Source organism: Pyrgilauda ruficollis, unplaced genomic scaffold (genome assembly GCF_017590135.1).
Source record: "Pyrgilauda ruficollis isolate IOZ18807 unplaced genomic scaffold, ASM1759013v1 scaffold9, whole genome shotgun sequence".
Classification (NCBI taxonomy): Eukaryota; Metazoa; Chordata; class Aves; order Passeriformes; family Passeridae; genus Pyrgilauda; species Pyrgilauda ruficollis.
Genome location: NW_024531043.1, coordinates 4982504 through 5006451, shown reverse-complemented (window position 1 = coordinate 5006451; position 23948 = coordinate 4982504). Strand labels below are relative to the sequence as shown.

At 41.6% G+C, this 23948-nt stretch overlaps 1 protein-coding gene across 1 annotated transcript in view; it reads left to right on the top strand.

Annotated features, from left to right (window-relative positions):
* MED13L (mediator complex subunit 13L) overlaps window positions 1-23948 on the top strand; it is a 165869-nt gene that overhangs the window by 99286 nt on the left and 42635 nt on the right. The window contains exons 5-7 of the mRNA XM_041488317.1: window positions 20555-20700; window positions 21822-22016; window positions 22408-22599. Coding sequence (XP_041344251.1) covers window positions 20555-20700; window positions 21822-22016; window positions 22408-22599 — 533 coding nt within the window. The remainder of the gene's footprint in view (window positions 1-20554; window positions 20701-21821; window positions 22017-22407; window positions 22600-23948) is intronic.

The window sequence follows — 23948 nt, the reverse complement described above, 5'->3', positions numbered from 1 at the left end:
CAACTAGATTTTTTGTTAAGGAGAATAGTTTTCAGATATTTTTAGTTGAAAACCAAAATGCTTATACAGAGCCTCTTTTCTGTTTTGTAGTTGAATAAATGAATATTTTTTTCTGTAGATTTTTTTCCTATAAAAAAAAAAAGAAATAACAGTAATTAGAATTAATTAAAATTTCCTAAGCCTAATGGAATCACTTTAAGATCAATATGTGGTGAACACTTCACTCTTAGTTCATTTTGCATGACAACCGGTCCATTGAGGCTACTTATAAAACCTTATTAAGGTATGTTTGAAAAATGAAATTATGCTTGTGTAGATTGGGGCTGGAAAACCCCAACCACAGACCTACTGTACCAGTACACCCTAAAACTTGGTGTTTTCAACTACGAACAAACCCCAAACACAACAGAAGACTTGTGCTAAAATATTAAGAATTGTAGAGCAAAGGAATACTTAACCACAGTTTAGGTTTCTGTCTTTCAAGTGAGTTTCTTGGAAATACAAGAATGTTGCTGTAGGTTTGAGGGAAGCCTTGTGAGTAATGACAAGTGAAGTGAACTGGTGAGGGCAGTGCTCGGGAGCCAGGCTTTGGGGGTGAACTCCTCCCAGGGAGCCCCACCAACACCCAGCAGTGCAGGGAGTTCTGATCTGGGGGAGGGCAGGGGCTGGGGACTGCAGTCTGGGGGCTCAGCTGCACCATCAGGTACAGAGGCTTGTGTGTGATGCCTGCTGGTTTGAGTGCTCTGCCTCCTTCCCTGCGGTTGGATTCCTTCAAGTTCTTATTTAAAAAATACTTGAGCTGCACATAATTTCAGACTATCACATTCCAGTGAAGCCATTGTAACCACATGATTGTTTAAAGCTATGTCCTGCCTTCCCTGTCTGGCTGAATTAGGGTACAGTCTTCATTTGTACATTCCAAACCCATGAGCAGCTTCAAAGAGATTATTTTCCCAGCCCAGTCTGCTGCCAGGGATCCTCCAGCCTTCTGATCTGAGTGTAGAACTGTGGCTCTGTTTAAAATTGGACAACTTTTGGCCTGCATCCTCAGGGAGGTGTTAGCTGTGTTTGGGATAGAAGATTGTGCGATGGGAGGGCTTAGCCAGCATCTAAGCTGCCTAATTCACTGCTGGACTTTCCACTTGCAGAGCCCTTCAGCAATCCTGAATGGGTATTAATAAAACCCCTCCTGCTGGAGTGACACATTTAGAAAGAGGAACTGTGTATTCCTGTCCTTCTGTCTTGTGCTAAATGCTTATATTCACATGTTTTTGGGATTAATGTATCTACTACCAGCCATGCACCTCTGCAAACTTGACACTTCCCACCATGACATGAGGTTCCAAAGTACACAGTGTGTACGGAAAACCTTGGCTGGGTTTCCTCACAGGATGAAGGGAGTTTGCTGCTTCCTCCCTGCTCCCCTGGTGACCTTTAGATTTTGCCCTGCTGATTATTTGAGATTGCTGAGAAATGGCTGTGTATGTAGCTCTGTATGTATATTTATAAATGCCATGGTCTCCTCACAGTTGTATTTCTTTTTCCTAATTGATTCCATGGGATTACTTTGCTGGCAGAGTGCACACAATAGAGCTTGCATTTCAAGGAGCACTTCAAATATTTAGTTGTATTTTTAGAAGCTTAATATTATGTGTCAATTTTGTGGCCAGGTAACATAGTTTTAGGTCAATATTTAGATTTTTCTTGTCTGCTACTTGCTCTGACCTAGTCTTCTTAACAGATAGTAGCATCTGAAGAATCTTAACAGATTTTATTGAAATTTTGTCTTTCAACAGAAGCATTAGGAAAACATTCCCTAATGGTTGAAAAATGTGAGCTGAGCTGTTCCACCCAGGCTATTTTAATATTGGTAGAGTGTTTGTTGTTGAAAGTTAGAAAGGAACTACCTAGTCCGATTCTTTTCCAAAGAAATAAATCATCCCAGTGCAGAGTTCTTATTTAATATCTGCCTCTCCACAGTCAGGTGTACTGAAGTGTTGTGTGGAGCAGTGACACAGGATTGGCCTCCAGGCAGTCACAGAAACCTCCCCTGAGGAAAACACAGGCACGGTTCTGTTGCAGAGCAGGGAGCAGACACTTTCTCCTGCAGTGGGGTGGGCTTTGCACCCACCCTGGTGCCTGCAGTCAGGAATGGTGCATCTTGCAGGACACCTTGGGTTGCAGGAATTAGTGAAGTTTATATTATTTCATCAAGTGCTGTCACTGAAGCAGCCAAGCCCTAGAAAGTGGTTGAATTCAACTTTTTTTTAATGTATATCTGGTTTTACTCAAACTTTTCCTTTATTCTGCTGAGAATCTTCTTTAAATATTGAGATTTAAGGTGGCCTCTAATAAAGGAATTATTGGTTTATGAGTTTTACCTTTTTTTACTGCAGGTTTCAAAAAGAAATCGCACAACCTTGCCCTGAAGTACAGGATGGGAATAGCATCAGGAACAATCCTAAATTTTTTTTTCTGGTTATGCTTTAATGTTGTTATACTTTTAACCACTTAATTCCATGTGGGAAGGGATGACACTTGTTTGTGTGTTACAGATGGAGAATACAAAGGTCTAAGGCAGGGTTGTCTTACACAGGCCAGCAGAATGAAACATAAACCTCTTCATCCTGCCCTCTGGAAGGGAAGGGTCAAATCCTGTTAGTGTTTAATCCAGGGAAGTGCTGCTGCAGAGTGGGAGCTTTTCCTGAGAGTCTAGAACTCACACCCAGATTTCTGTCTGCCTCCACGCTGCCAAATTTGGCTGCTTCACTTGCAGTCTGTGCTTCTGGAAAGAGAAAAATCAGAGAGAAGTCTGTTTCTTCAAGTGACCTAAATAATTCTCCTGCTTCCTCTGCTCGGCTCCGTGTTACTCCGTTGCCTGCAACATTAATAGGATCAGATAATATCGGAGACTTGTGGGTGTTTTTTCATAATTATCTGTTTAACCTTGTGATTGAGGGTAATGCATCTCCTCCATCTGTTACTAATTCAGCTGAAGTAAAACTAGTTTGTCTGTTTGGAGGCTGTTGGAGCAAACGCTGATGGATAATAGTGAGGAGCTATTAATAATGTCATTAACTGACTTGGTGCCATCTTTAAAGGTAGAAATGGTTATTGATGCAGGCCACCAGTCTGTATTCTAGATCAAAACATCTCAAAGCTCTGCTGATTCTGATGGATGTTTTGCAATCATTGCGTGAAGAAATTTTGTAGGTGCTGCTTCGACTTCCATATTCTAAACCTCGTCACCACACTTCACACTAATGAGCAGGCTGGGGAAAAAAGCCAAGAAATTAATGGACCATAGAAACTAAATTACCCTTTCAACCCTGAAGGAAGTCTTCCCTTGTGCTCAGCTCATGAACTGATCCCAACACAAGAAAAACAGAACCTGCTAAAGCCATTTGCTGGCAGTGTCTTACCTTGGTATTAAATCTATGTGTCTTCTTTCTAAATAATTTCCCTAGATTTAGATTTCATTCAGACTTCCACGTGTGATAAAATTTGGCATCTTTCTGAAATGATTTCCTCCCCTTCCTGCTCCTCTGAATTCCCATGGCTGCTGGAAAATTGAAATCCTTTCCACTTTATGGAGAGAGGTTTAGGAATGGAAATTTCAGGGCTAGCTTAAATTGCTATTGCACTACTTATCATCAGCCTTTATGTTATAGAAGGAAAAATTATGAGGAAAAACACAGTTAACTGCAAAGTTCTCATGAGACACTTGTTTTTAGGTACTTTGAGAATCTTGGTATTGTTTGGTTAGGAAAAAAGGAAGCTGTATGGAATCCAGAAAATGTATTTTCTCACTTGGCTGAACTTATCCTTACAGTTCACTTGTACTCTGTAGGATCAGTGTATGCTTTTTTTTTTTTTTTTTTTTAGCACCTGACAAGGTGTTTAAAACCCTAAGACAGATGTCTTGTTTTCAGCAGCACTTCACCCTTCCCACCTCAGATGCTGACTGTAGTGACCCAACAAGTAGGAGTACTGAAAAATCTCTCTCTGCTTAGGGTTTATGAAGAAATGAAAACCACCAAACCTGTCTGATTTTGGTGTAGCTTAAATTTGCAAAAAATACTGTATTCTAACAGTTCAAAGCAGGTCTTGAAAAGCTGTATTAACAGAAGAAGGGAACTCTTGAGTTATAGAGCTTAATTTCCAGTGGAGCTTTTGCCAGCATCGTTGTGTCTGTGAGAAGACAGGTGGGAACTCTGCTCCTTACATCAGCAAATGTTCTCAAGGGCTGGCTGTGCTTTGGTAGAATTTTTACACCTAAAAAGCCTCCTGAAGTGTTCCATGCTCATCTCAGCTTAAGCTGGGTCATTGTATTTGTTCTCTTGATGTTTTTGTGGGGCTTTTTTCCCAAGAAGAAATCAGTGAAATGAGTCAGAAGTGACAAGAAGTCTGGAATGAGGAGCTGCTTGTGAATCTCTGAAGTCACTCTGGATATTATTAGGAGTCCCAGAAAGAACAGCTTCCCTGGAAGCTTGGTGCAGGACTGGTTGTGTGATTGAAATGAGAATATCATGTTCCATCACTATGCACTCAGGCTTCCTTGTAGAAGGATCCATGGCACATTTAGCTGATAGTTTCCAGCCATTACAGAACTTATGCCTTACTCCTGCTGGGGTAAAACAACAGGAGATTCCTGCTGGATTTTGGATGAGATCTCCCTTTGAAGCTGATGGTGTACAAAAGTAATTTCATAAACACGTCATTCCATTTCCATCATGGAAATGTGTCTTCCTCTAGCATATACCTCTTGAAAGTTCCATTTCTGTAAAATATAAAAGTGTAGCTTTTAATGTGATCTTAGCAGTTTGTGTGTGATTCTGATGCAGACAGAAACAAATTGTCTCATTGCTGATACTTGCTGCAAATTGCTGGCCAGCTGAATAGAAAATGTTCACAGCTTCTGTCACTTAGGGATTATTGGCCAGTGTGACAAAACCTCTCACTTGATGGGTTTTAATGTTGATGAATGATATCTTTACACTTAATTTTTACATAAGGACTTTGTTCTTTGGTACTCTCAGTGAATTTTTTTTCCTCTGAAAGCATGTCTTAAAAATGTCTCAGTGTGTGAAAGAGGGAAGATGTAGTTCACAGAATGCATAAGAAATGTAGGTACTTGGATCTTCAGACCACTGGAGTACCAAGAGGGTGTGAAATCCTTCTTGCCTCTGGTTAATATAGCTGGGGGGTTGTGTTGGGCATGGGGGCCTTCCCTTCTTTTTGAAGTTTGAGTGATTCCTGTCAAATTCTGTTGCTGATGATTGAAGCACAATAACATTTCATAACTTCAAGCTGCTGCACTGCTGCTTCTGCTCGTTTGTGCTTGGGACATGGTGTGTGATCTTTTGCTTCCTCCAGATCATAAATGTTCTGCTCCTTGGTTTGTTTTTGCTTCATTTGAGTTCTCTGGGGACTTGATGAAGTTGCTTAATAAAGTTCATTTCACAGAGAAATGTAGATGGAGTTGTGTACCTAAGTCTAAATGGTTGTGTTTGACCAGAAGTTACATTGATGAGATGAGAATATAAATCAATTTCCTTTCCCGGCTCCAGTCTTTTAATCATCCAGCCTGCCCTTCAAGGCTCTCATTTATCTCATTAAAGTGCCAATCCTCTGTTTTTGCAGAAATTCTTTGAGTTCATTCATTCATGTACTCAGCCTTTTCTCTTCTAGGGGTAGGAATTAGATTCTCGTGGAGTCCTGCTCCAGTGAAAACTAATGAAGGAACAGATTTTTATGTATTTATTGGGTTGTGCTAATGTTTAAGTCTGCTCTAAGGGCCAAAACCACCGATACCTGAGAGGTGAGACCCTTGCCCTGTCAGCTGGTCAGTGTTGCCAGCCGGTGCTGCAGTGGGAACCGAGCTGAAGCAAAACCCTGTGTGAGGCTGCTCATTGCTTGTCTGTGTTCCTGTCCGCAGTGTTGGCCACGGCCTAAAGAGGTTCCTGCACCAATGCCATTATCTGTGCCTTGGGGCAGTTAGACAGCATGAATGCAACTTTGTGGATGTATCTAAAGAGTAATTTCCTACATCTGCTTTTGGATTTTGTTCTTGAAACAGGATGAGAGGGAACAAAAACCATTTTCTTCCATTTGGGCATTTTGCTTCATTGCTTACTGTAGCATTTTAATGAGAAATTTGAGAGTTTTGTTTTTGTTTTACCTTTTTGACTCCTAATTTGCAGTCATTTTGTTGAATGTAGAATGATGGCAGAACCTTCATTTATTTTGTTTGCTGAAACGAGATGTGTTGTTTCTTAGAAAACATTTCTTGAGCCAGTTGTTCAGGTGCTTTTTTAAACTGATTTGTCTCTAGCTTCTCTCATCCAGGAGCAGTAGTATTTTTCCTCATGTTTCCATTATGTGGATTTATTGCTGTATATAGGAAGTTGCAAAATGCTAATAGTTGGAAGTGGCATTTCTCTGCTTTGTGTAGGTATGTGGAAAGTTTTTCATTGCTAAACATTGAATTAAGACATTCAAAACATTTTGTTTACACTATTGTTGGGCTTACTGGACTCCATTGTTATTTAAGAGCAGTTTTCATTTCTGTTATGCCAGTGCTGTTTAAAATACAAACAGGCAATTCCATCAGTGACACAAGAGGTGCTACAGTGGGATTGTTTATTTTGTCTTCTCTGCCAAAAAGGAAGGTGCAGTTCCCAGGGATGTGCTTTCTGCAGTCTGTTCTTTGAGGGAGTAACAAAATAAGATGTAACTGTAGGCACGGTGTGTGGAACAAGCAAAGTTCCCAGCAGGAGTGCAGCAGATCCTTTATAGCTCATGACACATTCCCTGCTCTTGGATGTAAAGCACTCCTGTGATTTTCTTTGCAGCAAACACTTGACTTACTCTGAACCTACATTCACAGTACCTATACCTCAAAAAAACCCAAACACGGCAAACCCCCACAAACAAAACTACTGTACTCCACTTTCCAGAATAAGGATCTTGATGTTTCCCTCTCTAAAGATAAACATATTTTACAAGCTTCGTATTTTCCTTTGTTCTGTGTGTCCTTAACTCGGTAGCCTATTTTACAGGCTATGTTTTCTGCCTGCCCAGAAAGTGTCAGATCCATTCAGATTTTTTTTTCTCAGTGGACTACTAAGAGAATCTTCTCTTACTGATTAATTCCTTTAAAAATAATTTAAAATAAAATCAGGGCTAAGAAAATACTCTTTTAGGGTGATATTTGTGGCACTTTTAAGCATTCTTGTTGTATTTTGCCCATTTTCTATTAAATCTGTGGATTTTTGGGGGAATAATTTTCTCTTACACATTAGATTTCAATTCTGTAATGAAATGCAAGTGTGGCCTTGCCCTTGCTGTCATTCTCTTGATGAGGACATGTCCCTAGGCCAGTTCTGCCATTGCCAGGACAGTGAGGTCAGGGAAGTTTTTGAGACAGAATAAAGGATCTCAGTGGTACCTTTTTGTGTGATGTAGTCACTGCCATCAGTAAATAATGGTATCTCTGCTTCTCAAGACCTTCTGCAGCACCTGAAACATCTCATTTTACACTGGGAGTTTTGAATAAGTCACTGAGCATCAACAAAGAAGGCTTTTGTTTCACTGATGGGTAGATTGGGTGGGCAGCCTGGGTACTGAGGAAAAAGGGGAATAATTTGCATGTTTTTTACTTCATTCATCTTCAGTTTTAGCATTTCCAACCAATTCTACACAAAAGACCATGCACTATAAATAACCTTCACTGTGACTTTCCTCTCCTGCTCACCTGCATGTCCTTGTTTCTGGAATTGTCAATGTATCTCCTGCAGTGGCTGATTGTGCTGAAACAAGGGAGCCTGAGCCAGGCCTGTGTACAGATGCCTGACATCTCTGTGGGAACAGTGGTGAGATTTTGCAGCCTATTGTGCTCACACCCTCAAAAACCTGCTCGTGTTTCCTGATAGAGATCAGGCTGGTGACCAGTCCCACCGTTTACCAGAATATTTTCAAAAGGAAGCCACCTCCTCTTTCACAGGTCAGGTAAACACAGCATTGTGAAGACTCAGCCTGTCTTTAGGTGCCTGGAGTGAAAAAGAGCTATTCAGTGTTACCAAAAAATTTCTGTTTTCTGCTCTCAACTGTCTTGCCTTTGGAGCAGAGGTGGGTGCAGCTCAGGGCTGGTAGATCTCCCTGGAGAGCAGGTAGAGGATGGGGTAAGGCTGCACGTGGCACAGAACAGTTGTCCACAGCACAGAGGGGAGGATGTGCCAACACAGAGACAACGTTTGAAGAGCCACCAGAGACTCTTGTTGATGTTAAAAAAGAGGAGAGGAAATGGATATAAAATTCCTTTTCTTGTGGTTCCATTTATTAATTGTAGTGTGAGACAGTTTCTCTGGGCTAGACAGGAAAAATTTGGATCCTGAAGGTGCAGACTACACTGAGGGGTATCACTGTGATTTCAGTCTAACTCATTTCCCTTCTCCCATGTTCACTGCTAAGTCCTGTGTTTTCTCTGTTCCTGGAACCTTCAGGAATAGGATGGTAACAGTCATAGCTGTAGCACACACTGGAGTTTGAATGTCCAGAAATTTTGGCAGCCTGTCAAGTGACCAGGTTGAGGGAGGAAGAACCAGAATTGGGAAGAGGTTATTTGCTTTTCCTTCACCTTATAATTCAGTCAAAAATTAACAGTATTTAATTGAAAGCCTGAAGAGAATGTCTGACCTTGAGGAAAATCCTGCCAAATCTCAGTGACCTGTTAGAAATAATGATGTTTTAGGGGTTGTCAGAAGTAAGTTTTGTGAACTTGAACAGTTTGAACACTGTGGAGTCCATGTAAGCATGGCTGCTTTACCTTTTAACAGCTGAGTTTATGGAGCTCAGCTTTTCCTTGTGGGTGCATTCCCTTCCAGTGCTGAGTCTGCTGAGAAGAGGTCTAGTTGGCAGATCAGGGCAAGCTGTGTGTTTTTTCCTCTGCATGCTGTCTGTATGTGGGTTTGCACTGTGCACTGATGCTCAGCATTACACATGGCAGAGCAGTATCATTTCTGCCTGGTAATTAATAGGCTAATCCAGCTTTTAGAGCAATTTCTTTAGTTTTATTTCCATGTTTGGGTTGAAGTCATTCTGAACATCAGACAAACCTGTGCCACCAGCACAGGCAGCACCACAAAACAAGCCTGAAGGTTTGAAGCATTGAGTTGTGTCCGTGGGTGAGAATTCAGCACCAACAGGGCTGCAGCACATTCCTGCCTCAGGAATTGTTTGGCCTGGCAGAGATCCTGAGTCAGCACTCTGGCAGCACAGGCCAGGGCACAGGCCCTGGGTTTGCAGGGGCTGAGCCCAGTGAGGGCTGCACAAAGCTCCCACAGCTCTCAGAAGGGAGAAATCAGGAACTGCTGGAGGTGGGGCATGGATGAAGATCCTGGTTTCCCTGTCTTGGGGGGTCACTCTGTGTCAGTGGCCCACGGTGGGCGGGTGCTGGCCACAGAGCTGTCTGCTTCACTCACTTGGGTGGAGCTTCAGTCCTGCCAAGACACAGAATTGGTATTTCAGGCATTTCTGTAAAATACTTTTCACTGCAGAAATGTTTTCTGCAGTGGTGGGGTTGGGGTTTTTTCTTTTCATTTTCTGACAGAAACTTGTTCTTAATTCAAGAGGAAAATGAGGCAGAAAATAATTTATATTATAAGATTACTTGGTGGAACTGAAAACACATAATCTTACATTTGATATGAGAATAATTATTTTTCCTTCTCATGATTTTTCATGAATCGTGTTCTTGGAACATACTTTCTTTAGGTTTCAGATAATTTGTTTATTTGTCTATGTAAATGTTTAAAATGCAACAAGCTTTGCACTTATGTACAAAAATAATACTTTCATTTCTACTTGAGCTTAATGTGGTTTCAGGAGCTTTTTTTAGCTTATTTGAAATAATTTTTCTTTTCAAGCTTTTTTTCTTGGTTGAGCACCTTATAGAAGGGGTGAAGTTCCTGGTTCATTTTCAGATTTATTGTTTAAATAGAGAAATTCTACCTTCATTCTGATACCTTTTAAGGTGTTATTTTGTGAGACAATAAAATGTCCTGTCCCATTCCAATATTAGAGAGATTGTGAATGATTTTAATAGGAAAAAAACCTCAATATGTTGGGATTTTTCCCTCCTCTTAGGATTGTGATGCTGGAGGTTACTGGTTTGGTGTCCAATACCTCTGTTCCCCACCTGAGGAATGATTCCCTTGGTGACAAATCCAACTCTCCCTGTCTTTGACACTGAATTATTTCCATGTGCCTTGTAAAAAAAAAAAAAGAGAGGAGCAGTAGGTAGGTGAGGACTAGAAAGTAACAAAAAAAAAAAAATTATGTGTGAGCTGCAATTGTCATTTAAAGCTCCCCAAATATTCAGGATGTGACTGGGAGCTGGAGTACTGGAGATCAGGGAGTGAACACGGTTGACTGAATTGTGCATCTTTAATGCTTTGTGTCCCTGCTAGTGCAGTTCTTTCTCCATTCCTAGATGTGATTTGTGTGCCACCTGTTTCAATTGCAGTCACTCTCCAGGGACAGCAAATGGGAGGCAGCATGTAGGAGCTAAATTATTTGGAGAGGATTCAGTGATTGACTTAAATGTAAAGGGATTAATTGGTCTCTAAACTAGTCAATTAAACCGTACTCCAAAAGTGGAAAGATCACAAATGCATGGCAATGAATAAATTAATGCATTTTTCATGGTTTTAGAATTTTCTACATGTTGCTTAATTTGTTTTGAATCATAAAATTTATTCCATTAATTGTGATCATGCTGCATAATGGACGCATGTGAAATAATTTTGTGCAGCCATCCTCCTAAAGGACAGCTGGCAGCAGGCTTACAGCACAAATTTCAGTGTGCATTAGGAGGTGTTTACAGCCTTTGCAGGCTCTTTTACACACCACACAGCAAAGAGGAACAAATTTTCTCCATGCTGTAAAATGAAGTTCATATCCCTTAAAACTTTGTCTCTGTTCTGTGTAGCTCATTAAACCTTGTGCTCTTCCATAGAAGTGTGAAGGGCATTTTATGCTCAGTCCTTGGTGCTTGAGCAAGGTGTGCTGTGTGAGGAAATGTGTCGAGATTTAGGCTCTTGGCTTTGTTTGTCATTTGGGGGTGAGGGCGTTTGGTTTTTTATTTAATTTTATCAGGGTATAGTTGAGCATTATTTCCTTGCATTTTGCAGTAGTGCTGTTGTCCTGTCACATTTAAGGGTTCAGCTGTGAGTCCTGGGAATATTAAAGTTCTCCATCAGGATTTACCTCTCTTTGTGTTCTGTAATTGAAAATACCTGAGTTACTATTATAGATTTATAATCATGTAAAGATATCAGAAGGTTTGGTTTGTGGGAAGAAATCAATTTAGAGGGGGATCAAGTCTTGCAGCACTTACAAGTCCTGTTTCCAGTTGCCACTTCTAACTGGATGTGAGATGGTCAGAAGGTCCCCAGCTCCCACGTTCTGAGAGCAGGGCTGCTTCCTCACTGGAGAGCTCCCAGTTCTGGTGATCTCCTGCCAGAAAAACTAAACTTTGCTCACACTGGAGAGTGGGTACAGGGATTTAATGCCTGGAGAGTCTGAATTTCTTTTTAAAGGTTGTGTGAATCTGCGACATAAAACTCACAATTATAATGCTTTACTTCTCCTTTTCCCTTGGGGAGCCCACAGTAAGCAGCACAAATCAAAACTGCTTTAATAGTTTTGAGATTTTGAGAACAATATTCTTATTATTATTTCTGTGTTGAACAACCTGGGTAACCACAGTTCCCCCTGTTGGTGTACTTGCTTTGTGAATGAAACCGATAAATTTAATTTCATGTGGAGTGAACTTAATGAAAACAAGAAAGGGATGTGTGGCCCTTCTTCCCCTTCGGTTTGCTGTCTTTTTTCCCAGGAATCTCTTTTCTGAATGGCCTTAATCTAATATAATGCTACTTTAGAAAATAGCTCAGCCTCCGTGGGTGAAGGGGAGAAGGGTGCATTAACCTACATTAGCAGGCAGGAAAACCAAGGCAGCGCTGGCCGCGCAGAGCGAGGAGCAGCCTCGGCGGGGCTGGGCTTCATTTCCACAGCTCAGGCTGGGCAGGACGCGCCCGGCTGTGCTCTGCCTGCTGGCTGTGGTGGCAGAGCCTGTGTGCCTGTCTGGAGAGCATCCCTGTGACTGAGACTGCAGGAATTTAAATTGGGAGAGAGCAAATGAATTGTGGTGTCTGTTAACTTGTGAATTACTGGGCACTGTTACCATGCCAGTGCTGCTTAACTTACAAAGCAGGGAGCAAAGCCTGGCTGCTTGTGAGAAAATTAGGTCTTTGATTGTAAGAAACATCTATTTTTTCTTTTGTGACATTTTAGTTTTCATTAATTTTGAGCTTCATTTTTAGGATTTGTGTAGAACTAATTATCTTGAAAGAATTTGGAGAAAATAATTTTAAAACTTCATACAACCCCTCCCTAATTTAAACATGTGATGCAAGTAGAACTAAGTGTCAGTGGCTGCTTCACTTTCTTCCCCATGCTGTGAGCAGTCTGACAATGGTGTGATGTTCACGTATTATTTCCCTTTGTACCTCACACCTGCTAGTCAGGGTTCTTGTAGAGCATTGACAGCTGGTTTTGTTCCCATATTTTTAATTTTTTTAGCTCTCCCTAGCCTGGTCTGCAGAGCACTGGGCAGTTGTTCCAGCTCGGTGTTCCCAGGTGAGGGAATGTTTGGTTTCTGATGAACTCAGAGCTGTAAGAACACCACCGTGTGTTACATAAACAAATAACGTGACCTTTCAGACTCTGCCTCCATAATAGCAGAGCAGCCCTGTAAAACACACAGCAATGCTTATCCATGTCACAGTGTTCATTCAGGTTGCAGGGGTTTCAGAGTAGTCATTTCTGACAAATGGCTGTTGAGATCAAAGCCTTTTCAAGCCAAAACAGACTATCAGATGCATTGACTTCCTAGCTTTCAGAGCTAATTGTGATATAAATCAAGACAAAATTTAGGTAATTTTTGATAACTTGTTACTGATAAATATCTGTGATATTGTATGTTGATGCTCTTTTTAAATGTGCAGTTTTGAATCCAGTAGAGCACAAAGCAAATATTGGTGGCAGACTCAGCTGTGGCTTTGAGTGAATCTGTGCTACAAGGACATGTTAAAGTAAGGAATTGTCTGAAGCAATTACTAAGGGATCACTAATGACTTGTGGCTTTACTCCTAGAGCAACATTAATTTATGAAAATGAATCTCCCAACATAAATGTGGTTTGATACTCCCCCATACCTGAGTGTTAAATACTCTTTTTGTTTCTCTGCTGAACATGATTTAGTCACTGACTTCACACACAACTCCTGCAGTTCAGGTGTGAGACTGAAAACTGGGCTGACTTAATTTGTGTAAAGTTAGCTGCCCACTGATGGCCAGTGTGCAACACAAACCTTAGTAGAAAGGATAACATTTTTACCCTTTTATGAGGGATAGAGTGAAGCCTTTTTTTAAAGCTTCAGCTCTGTTTGGGTCTGTGACCCACAGACAAATAATTTTGACTGTGCCAGTCAGCCATCCAGCTGGAGCTGTGAGCCAGAGTAACTGATAGCTGTGTTATCTGAGATAAAACTGCCACAGAAAGCTTCAATTTAAGGGAACCCAGCATTTAAACTTTGCAGGGCTGAGCTGTTAAGGAAAGGTCAGTTTATGCCTTAGGCTGAAAAAAAAAGGCAATAGTTGGTTGGCGAACCTCCATCAGCGCTCGTCAGGCTCGTGCTGGAGTTTGGGGTTATTAATATTCAAAAGGATTTTTTCAGTCCTGATCTCCAGAGCACAACTGCTCATGACAGTTCTGAGGCCTGGATGGTATTTAAGAAATGCTGAGACTAAGAGCATAAAAAGAGGACTTTTTGGGAGATTCCACATAGAACTAAGATGTAACTTATTCATGTGCCATGAATTACTTATGGGGCACATTGAATATATGAGCTTATCTGCCTGCATTCTTGTTTGAAAGGGTATCAGATCTTTCATGGAAATGTATTTTCCAAAGGACCCATTTCAGACCCTGTGTGGAAACACAGTGCTTCAGACAGAGAGAGAGATGGCAGGAGGGTGATAACAGCAGGGATTTTAGAAGCTTTATATGCAATTTTTCCTGATGTGTTGGTATTTTGAGTATGCTAAAGCAAGAAATATTGCATGCATTCTGACAATCTTCTAGTTAATTATAATCCATTTTGTAGTTTTCACCAGCTGGTACTATTGTTTTTAGAATACCTGGTAATGCTGGTACAGATATAAGCAAGTTCCTGATTCCTAAGGACATATATCTTAAACAGCTAAGAATTTCCAGTGAAAAATATGTGTTTGTTTTGGCATTAACCTGAAAATAACTTTAATAACCTCCATGTTTCTTTTTTGGTATGCATTTATATAGTATTTTAAAGTCTATATCCTGTAGTACTGTAGAAATATGGTCACAGCAACTTCTGTGTTTTCTAAATAGGGCAGGATCCAGAGTCTCATCACAATGAATTTTAATTCATAATTAATATAATAAACTTGCAGAATCACTTTTTGGTACTGACATCTTAAATAATTCAAAATAGTTGCAGTTCTAAATCAGTACTGCTCTGAAGTGTGGCACAGATGTAACAAATAATGGACTCAGTAATCCTTAGTGCCTCGAGCCACATGGTGTGGTACAGTCCTGACTGCATCCCTCACCATCCCTCTGCCAAGGGAGGAATGTTCACTGGGATTTCACTGCAGGAATTTTATTTCAGAGATCCAGGAGACTGAATACTGAACACTGCTTCAATTCAGAGTAAAATATGCTTATTTCTATGTGTAGTTTCCAGGGCTGTTGCTGCAGAACCTGTTCCACCCTGCAGGAGCTGTGGGGTGAAGCTCTGCTTCCCTAAGGTGCTAACTCCTCAGCACTGACAGCAACACTGTCACTGTGCTATTTACTCACAGCCAAACCTGTTCTGCTGTTCTGCATCTCCAAAAATCCCAAACGTGGAGTTCTCCCAGCCTGAGACATCAGGATAAGCCAGGGTAGGAAATGGGAGCAGTTTGTCCCGTGTTCCCATCGAAGGTTACGGACGCTGGATGTGACCTTGCCTCCAGCACAGACTTGCTGTGGGTCTTGTTCCAAGTGATCCTGCAATGGAATTACTGCTCAGAATGGGTTGATGGGATGTGCAGCATTTCCCCTGGACTCGTGCAGGTACTGCTTTCTTACCCTGTCACACTGCAGAGTGATGGATGCATTGCAGGAATAACCCCCCATGTCCCCCAGGCTGGCAGCTCACCCTGTGCATACATTTATACACAGGGGAGGGTGGGAGGTTGCTGGAGATGGGATCAGGAAGGGAATCCTGTTAGGGAGGTGTGTGTTGGCCTTGGCAAGGGCTTTGCTGGTGACAACTGAGGCAGTGTTGAGACAATAAGTCTGTAACACAGCAAGTGTTTAGATAATGTTATCTAAATGCTCGCTGCATTGTGAAACTGTTATCTTAGTGCTTTACTTCACTACTGGAAATACATTAAAGGCAATTCATACATAGACAAAGTTTCTGTCTGTGCATCTCATACATTTTTTAAAAAATCCAACCAAATATGTGAGACAACAAATGGACTTATAGATACCATTATTAAAGATCTGGTAGTTGTGGGAACTCATGTTATGTTCCCTGCTCTTCTTTTTATTTCTTTGAGTTGGGGAAGAGAAAGAGATAACAAAATCAAGAGACAAGGAGTCATTGCCAAAGCAATATTATTTAATCTGCAGCTTGCCCTCCTGTATTCTTATTCTGTGCCACACAAAAACTAGTGACTGGGCAGAGATGTATAACCAGACATCAGTTTCCCTTTTTCACGAGCCAGCAGTGTGTTCACCTGAAGAAAAGTTGTTTCAGGTGCTGTGATACAGTGCAATAATTGCCCAGCTGGTTTCAGCTGGGTGTTCATTAGCCTTGGGACAAGCTCCAGCTGCTGGGCAGTGTCAGCCCTCAGCTCTGTTCTGGCTCCAGCACACAGGGAATTCTGGATCCAGTCAGGCAGGGAGTCCTTGTTTCCCAGGGATTGATGTGTGGAGTGACAGAGCCCCAAGCAGGCTCCAGGCTGGTGTTTCCATATTTCAGTGTGGATCTGTGTCTGGGGCTACAGCAGAGAGAACCTGGCTGTGGGGGCTCCATGCTGGTGCAGAAATGGGGGCTGGGTGCTCTTGGGGGGCTGTGGTGTCCAGAAAACTCTGGAATTGTCTCATGCCTGGAATGCTTTCCTTCTGTCTTTAGTTGCGGTTTTGAATGTGTGATTTCCCCTAAGGGCCAGAAATGGCCTGGCCTTTTTTGTTTGCTGCTCCAGGTGCTCCTCTGCTCTCTCGGTGTGTGTGAGGAAGCTTTCCCTGTACCACAGTGGCCTGGCAGGGTCCTGCAGCTCCTGCTGGACCATGGTGTGTCCTGGAGGATCTGGGTGCTCTGGGATGCATCCCTGCCCTCTGCTAAGGGGAGTGCCTGACTGGGCACTGGCACATTTAAAACCCCTCTGCACTGGGACTGAGGCTCTGCCTTCTCTCAAATCAAAGCAGGCAGCCTTTCTTCTCCTCCCTCAGTGGGAGCTTGTTCAAGTTCAGGCTTCTCTGGGGATATTTATTTCCAGGATATTTGAGAAGAGGTGATTTACGTACTGGACTGTTAATTTACTGTGGTGTTGGAGTGTTATTGGTGTAGGGGTGTCCAGGTGCTGCCATCTCCTGCCCAAACCCCACTGTGACCTGCTTCTGTCCTGTTGCTTTAGCAACTTGAAAGGAAAGTATTTTATTTTGCTCTCGCTTACTCTTCTGTTTCAAATTTGCCTTTTGATGCGCTCTTTTTTTGTAGTCCTCATCAAACTAGTGATTTGACAGTTTTTCTGCCTGTGCCTGCTGCTGCCTCTTTTCTGACATCAGACTTGATGAAGCTATTTTGTGTTAACTGTGATTTGAGGGCTTTCAGATCCCAGTCTTAACTTTGAGGAGAATTAAAGCAGCTATACAATTTATTGGTCAGAAAATGCAGTTACTCATACACAGTCAGTGGCTTTGTGGACAATTGCTTACAAGAGTGAAGGAGAAACAAGAGGTTGTCTGCAGCCTGGAGGGCAGAGTATGGGAGCTCAAGCTCCTCTGTGGAGAAATGAGTATTTAAAAAAATGCTCAGCCCTGAATTTTTTCTAAAAATAGGACAGATATGTACAAATATAGGATTCTTAAATTTTCGCTGTGTTTTTCTAAAGAACTTTCAGTGTCAGTCCTGGCATCTGGCTTCCAACTGCACTTTCCAGGTGTGTCAGAAGGTTGCAGTGTTTGGGACAAAGCAAGCTTAGACACTGTGCACTGCAAGAGGTTTTCAGGGAATGGTTTCAAGTCCTTAAAATAAGAAGGATAAAATTCATACCATAAAACTATTGTTTTAATATCCCTCTAATAAGAAAAAGAATCAGTTGTGTTCAATTATTTTTTTCATCACATCTCTTCCCCAAATCCCTAAGTAATTGTTCCTGGCGGTTTGATTTCCACATTTGTGGTACATTTTGAAATCTGTGGGGTGCAGTTTAACTTTATACAAGATATACACTAGTACTTATATTCCAAACTCTGTTAGGAATTGCAGTATCTTGGCATTTTTTTCATGTACTGTTTGAATGCAGAACAGCACAGGTTCCATTGGGTGTTTATCCAAACTTCCCAAAAAAAAAAAAAAAAAAAAATGCAAGCAACACCTGAATCCATTAGTTGTTCTAATGTGGAGTTTAAATGTAGTCAGGTTTTCATAATTCTCATCTGATTGGTTACATGTAAGTAAATGTAATATAATGTTGTTTCTTTAAGTCATTTATAGTAACTGAGGAATTGGCATTCATGCAGTTTATGGGAAGTCCTAAATATTACAGTGCCAAGGTATTCAGCTACATTTTTAGGCATCTCAAAAGTTATTTGAGGTAATTAAGGTCCCAGAGGAAACACCTGAAAGACAGCTAATGTCAGCTGCAGGTGATTAGGTGCCAAAGTGAAGACTTGATTTTTCTGTCTTACGGAGAAAAAGTACCTGTAATACTTAAAAGGACACAGATCTTTTGTTACAGAAGGTTATGTGACAGTGCTGTTTCTTTGTATTTCTGTTAATAGATGCCTTTTATTTAAGCAGTTGTTTTAATTTTAGCACACAAGTCTCAGTGAATGTAGTGGAGATATTGTTGAAGGTGTGTGCCAAAGTGTTCTGCTGGCTGCAGACCAGTGCTTAACATTTTTCCCACCTCACCTTTCATGCAGCCAGAATTGAAAATAATATATTTTCTGTATATGTTCTATACATTCCACAGGGGGAGATGACATCCTAGAGATGACAAGGCAGCTGTCAGGCACCAGGAAAGCACAGAAAGGTTTCTGAAAAAGTACCTGTAAAAAAGAGTTCCTGCATAGTGTGAGCAGAGCACTGGCACAGATTTGCACTCTGTTGTGGTTTGACACTGGCTGAAATGCCAGGTACCCAGGAAAACTGTTCACTCACTGTCCTCTGCTACAGCTGGGCAGAGAAGGGTCAAAAACTGGGCTCATGAGTTAAGGACTGGGAGAAAACGCTTTTAAGGGCAAAACAGGCTCAAATTTAAAGGTATAAAGTAAATTTATTATTAACAGAGTCAGAGGAATCAAACTGTGCCCTTTGTTCCTGATGTAATTTCTTACTGTGTGTGCAAAGTGAATATAGCACAGCTGTGCAAAATTAGCAATATTTTGTATTCTTGTACTTGTCCTGAGCTGGCAGCTCGAGGTGTTCCAACAGACTCTGAGGAGTAAGGAGATCATTTGGAAGCCATTTCCTGTGCCTTCCTGGTGGTTGCTGATAGTTTTATCATCTGATCAGAAAAGAGTACAGAAATGAGACTGATTAAAAACCTGCAGAGATAGTGGAGTGGCTTCTCAAAAGTCTGTCAACTTCAGTTTTTGAACTGGGTTGAAGTAAATGTAAATAAAATAAAAAATCAGTCTGAACATGATGTTGAATGTTTTTAGGAACCCTGGTCTGATCTGCATTTTGTGTTCAGTTTTTTGTTGGCACAAATTCAAGTGGATCTTCTAGGAAAACTGGATATTGGTAATGTTGGAAGACTCTGGTGAGGACCTGAACAATTTGTGTGCTTTGGAGCTTTATGTGATGTGAGCAGGTTGAATGTGCAGTGGAGCTCAGTGGTGGATCAGGTGAAGCCTTGTGCTGGGGCTGCGTGGAGGGCTGGCTGCTTGGAGCCGGGTGAGGTTTCTCCACTTGGATTTTATTCCAAGATCTGGCTCACATTTGTAGCCAGAGTGATTTCTTTGGGCTGGTATTTCAGGAATGGTGTGAGCTGTGCTGCGTGCAGGAATGTCAGAGGGCTGGGAGCACATGCCAGAGTGGGACAGCAGTGTGTGCTCAGATCAAACTCTTATTTGTTACTAAAGGAAACTTTCACCTGGGGACTGCAGGAAGTCCTCAGGCCTTGATCTTCATTGTCATTTCAGTAACCTTTTCTCTCCAGATTTTTCTTAGCTGAACTTTCTCTTCTGGTCTCTTTTTGTGGTTAGGATTTGAGGCTCACAGGAGAGTAACTTGGGCTACAGGATGACAAGTTACTCTGCCTGATGTATGGAGTCATTCAGAGATTTAGTGAGATTAGAGCAGCTCCCAGTTCTAGACCATCACTGCCTTTGTTTAAAACCAACTGGCAGCAGTAGCAGAGCAGTTGGTTGACTTAAAGCTGAAGTTAAATGGTTGTAATGCCTCTGGTTTTTCTTCTTGGTGCAGGTAGTGAGAGCTGTGTGTAAAACACGGGTCCCGTTAGGGCTGGCCCTGTGCCAAAGCCAACACCCATAAAACTGTGCACAGCTCTTGAACTGGACAGAAAAATCTCTGCACACTTACTGCAGCTCTGCACATTTTCAGTTGATTAAAATGAGGATTAAAAACATGAAATGTGCTTTGTTTTCTTTTTTTTTTGTGCAGCTTTGTAGCAAGGAATATTTAAGCAAATACTTTGCTGTGATGTGAGTCACTCTGTGGGTAAAATGAAAACATTTTCAATACTGTTCATTTCAAGTTAAATTTGGTCAGCAGTGGCAAATGCATTGCTCACCTTAGGTTGTTGACAACTTTCTGTAATGTTCACATGCTTTTGTATTTTTTAATTAAGATTCTCGTTAGATGTTATGCAAACATCTTTCCTATTCCTTTGTTGTTCCTTTTCAGCTGGACCTCTTTGTGGAGTGAACTTTGAAGAATTTCTAAAGGCCCATAATTTTATTGCTTGAATTCTGGTTAAAATCCCTTTTATTTGTAATGAAACAAGTAGGAAAACACATCGATGAGACAGCTGCCAACATTGTCAGTTATTTGTCTGGTGACAGATCCCTCTGTTTATATGATTACCAGCCCTGCAATGAGCCTCACAACAGGACAGGAGGGTGCGTGCTTGGCCTCCGAGCTCTGAATTTCCCTCCCAGAGCCCCTTAACCCTGATAAATGTTTCTTTTTGTCTCCTCTCTCCTGCAGCGAGCACTTGTCGTGTGCCTTCACGTTCTTCCTGCACGGGGAGAGCAACGTGTGCACGAGCGTGGAGATCGCGCAGCACCAGCCCATCTACCTGATCACCGAGGAGCACATCCACATGGCCCAGTCCTCCCCCTCGCCCTTCCAAGGTACGGCACGTCGGCCCTGGCGGGGTGGTTCTCCAGAACTTGCTATCTGTTCACATTGTTGGTAACTTTACATGCCAAACAAATCAATCATTTCAGTGTAAAAAGACTTAGTGTTTAAGGAAGTCAGTGCACACGTGTGGTTTTCTGACGTGGTCTCTCCGTGAATCCTATGTGGATGCAAATACTGAGCTTATTTAGTTCAGGACTGCTTTTCATTCATACATTAGCAACTATTTACTGTTTTATTTTAAAAACAAGGGGTGGGTGGGTGTGAAAATGTAGCAGAAACAATGAAAAACTTGAAGTATCTGTGACTATTTATTTGCCAGTGTAAGAAATTAAAATTTTGCAGAATTAAGTTGATGGCTTAGTAAATTCACAATGCAGTTTTCATGGGATGCTCTAAAAAAAAAGAGAAAAACATTAAGAATTTTGAGTCATTGCATTATGCTGTCTTTACTACACTCTGAAATTATAATTTCAAAGCAATTAAAGTAAGAAATCTTAGTAAAGTTCAACACAGAGTAAAAAAACCACCCAGAGACACATGAAATGATAATTTATAGAGATGTTAATTTATAGAATCTTTATTGAAAACATTTTGTGTCTACATGTAAAGCTTTGACAGAGGCTCAGGCACTTCAGTCATACATTTTATTTCAGTGAGCTGAATTCATGACTCAAATCAAATACAACTAAAAGCAAAATTGAGTCATAATGGAAATATCTGTTGTTAAGCAAGTAATTTTCCTTATTTGTTGTGACTCTTTTTATGTATTATCTATCCTTTTTAATGCTAAGAAGTCTCAAATGTCCCTGTCCTCTCTTCTTTCCATGAGTGCTCATCCCTGAATGCTGTTTCACTACACTGGGGTTGCTGGAATTTCATTTGCATGGAAATTCTGAACCCAGACTGCCACGGGGTCCTGTGTTAGCTCAGTGCTCTGTAGGTTTGGATTCACACCTGCACTGGGTTTTGCAGTGGCTTTCCCTGGACCCTTCAGTCCTCAGGCAGTGGAAGAGCAGCAGAGGCAGAGCTGGAGCAGCCCTGCTGCGGGACTGTTGCTTGTTCTCCTGCAGTGCTGCTGAGTCCTTCAGGGCTGCTGTTTGTTGTGTTGCAGTGCTGGTGAGTCCTTATGGCTTGAACGGGACCCTGACGGGCCAGTCCTACAAGATGTCAGACCCTGCCACTCGGAAGCTGATGGAGGAGTGGCAGTACTTCTACCCCATGGTGCTGAAGAAAAAGGAAGGCATGAAAGAGGAGGAAGAGCTGGGATATGACAACGATTTCCCTGTGGCAGTTGAAGTCATTGTTGGTAGGTTTCAATATTCTGCCTGAAGGATTATTTTCCTCCCCATGATTTGAAAAAAAAAAAAAAAAGTCATCTAATTAATCAGAAAGAGCCATTATAATTTTTCTATATTCTCTTGTAGCTCTCTTGACACCAGAACATCTGAGTAGTTCTGTCGCCTCAAGCTTTTGTACTCCCTGTATCCCACATGCCATTATTCACTGGATTGAGCTACTTGTTTCAGCTCTGTACTGGTTACAGAGGGCTGGATGTATATTAGCATGGAAATTCCTTAGCTCTTTGTATTTCAGATAATAAGTTTTGTCCAATTGACATTGAAAACAAGTGGAAGTAGCTGTGATTGCTGGATATTATCAGGTGTGTCTAAGACTTGTGGTTTTCCATCTCTCTGCAGGGGGTGTGAGGATGGTGTATCCATCAGCCTTTGTTCTCATCTCCCAGAGTGACATCCCAGTGTCACAGAGTGCTGCCAGTGCTGCAGGCCATATAAATGTGGGACAGCAGGGGCTTGGAAGCGTGAAGGATCCTGTCAGTACCTGTGGGATGCCCCTGACTCCCCCCACCTCTCCAGAGCAGGCTGTTATGGGTAAGCAGTGGGCTGGGGAGATGGGGTCAGACTCTGGGTTTTGCTTAGGTCCTGGGGAGTGCATGTGTGAGCAGGGGCTGGGTAAAGGCAGGCAGTGGAGGAGGGCTGGGGGAGGACTTTGCAGGTCTGTGGTGAAGGGAAGCCAGTGCTGTGAACACCCCTTTACACAAAACAGGGTGAATTCAGTTCAGCTCCCTTTCCTGTAGGTACATCTGTGTGCAGTGCTGCAAAGCAACAGAAACCTCTCACCACTGGGCAACCTTCTGCTTGAACTTGGAGGGTTTTTGAACCTGTTGGGCAGCACTTACTAAATTTCACAGAGCAATAGAAGTGTCAAAGACACAAAGGCCCTGCAAGTTTCTGTGAGACTGTGCAGCCAGATGGGGCTAAAGAATCCTTGTTATACCTCTCTGAGGAGTTCCCAAGCTTAGCCTGTATGGGATAGTTCTGTCACATCAACAGGGTCATTCCTGGAATAACAGAGTCATTGAGGTTGGAACAGATCTCTAAGATCGTCAAGTTCAATCTTTGAACCTTGATGCTAAGGCAAAGAAAACATGTCTGGATTCACTTGTCCATGATTAGAGCCTATAGATGAAAGTATTTAGTATTTACTGCTAATAAGTCAGAATATGAGATGTAAATTCACTTGGAATGGTGTTTTTCAAAGGAACTGAGAGTTAAAATAAGCAAGAAGCCAATTAACAACTAACTGAAGCAAGACAATCACCATTTAAATAACAATCTCTATTTGAGTATTGATGCATATTTTAATGTGCTATTGTATTTTTAAAATTTTCAGAACCCTGTTACACTTGTACAGTACATGGGAGGATTACAAGGGGGATTATATTTTTAGAATATTCATAAACTATATTTTATATAAAAGTGTTCATGTTGTTGAATCTGGCAGTCACAGCTTCTGTTTGATCTCTGCTATTGTTTGAGGGCAGTATGAATTTGTATCAGAGGGGTGCCTCTCCAGCAAACAATGAAAGAATTCTTATTTATCAAAAATCATTTCAAAAGACCTTGAAAAATGGGAGAAATGGATTGGAAAAGCATGTCATGCAGTCCAGAATCACTAATGGAACCCATAAACTGGATTAGTGTGAGGCACGGGAATAATACTTTAGTTCTGCGCAATGCTATTTAAAATGTGGGTTTAGTGCCATGTCCAGTTTGGAGCATCTAAAGATGTGGACAAATTGTCTGAAGTCCAAGAAAGTACAGCGAGAGTGATCCTGGATTTTGCAAACAGGATCTCCAGGAAAAGAAGGACAGAATTGAGGTGGTTTAGTCTAGAGAAGTGGAATTTCAAGCAGAAAAAGAATAGGCTTTTCTCTGCA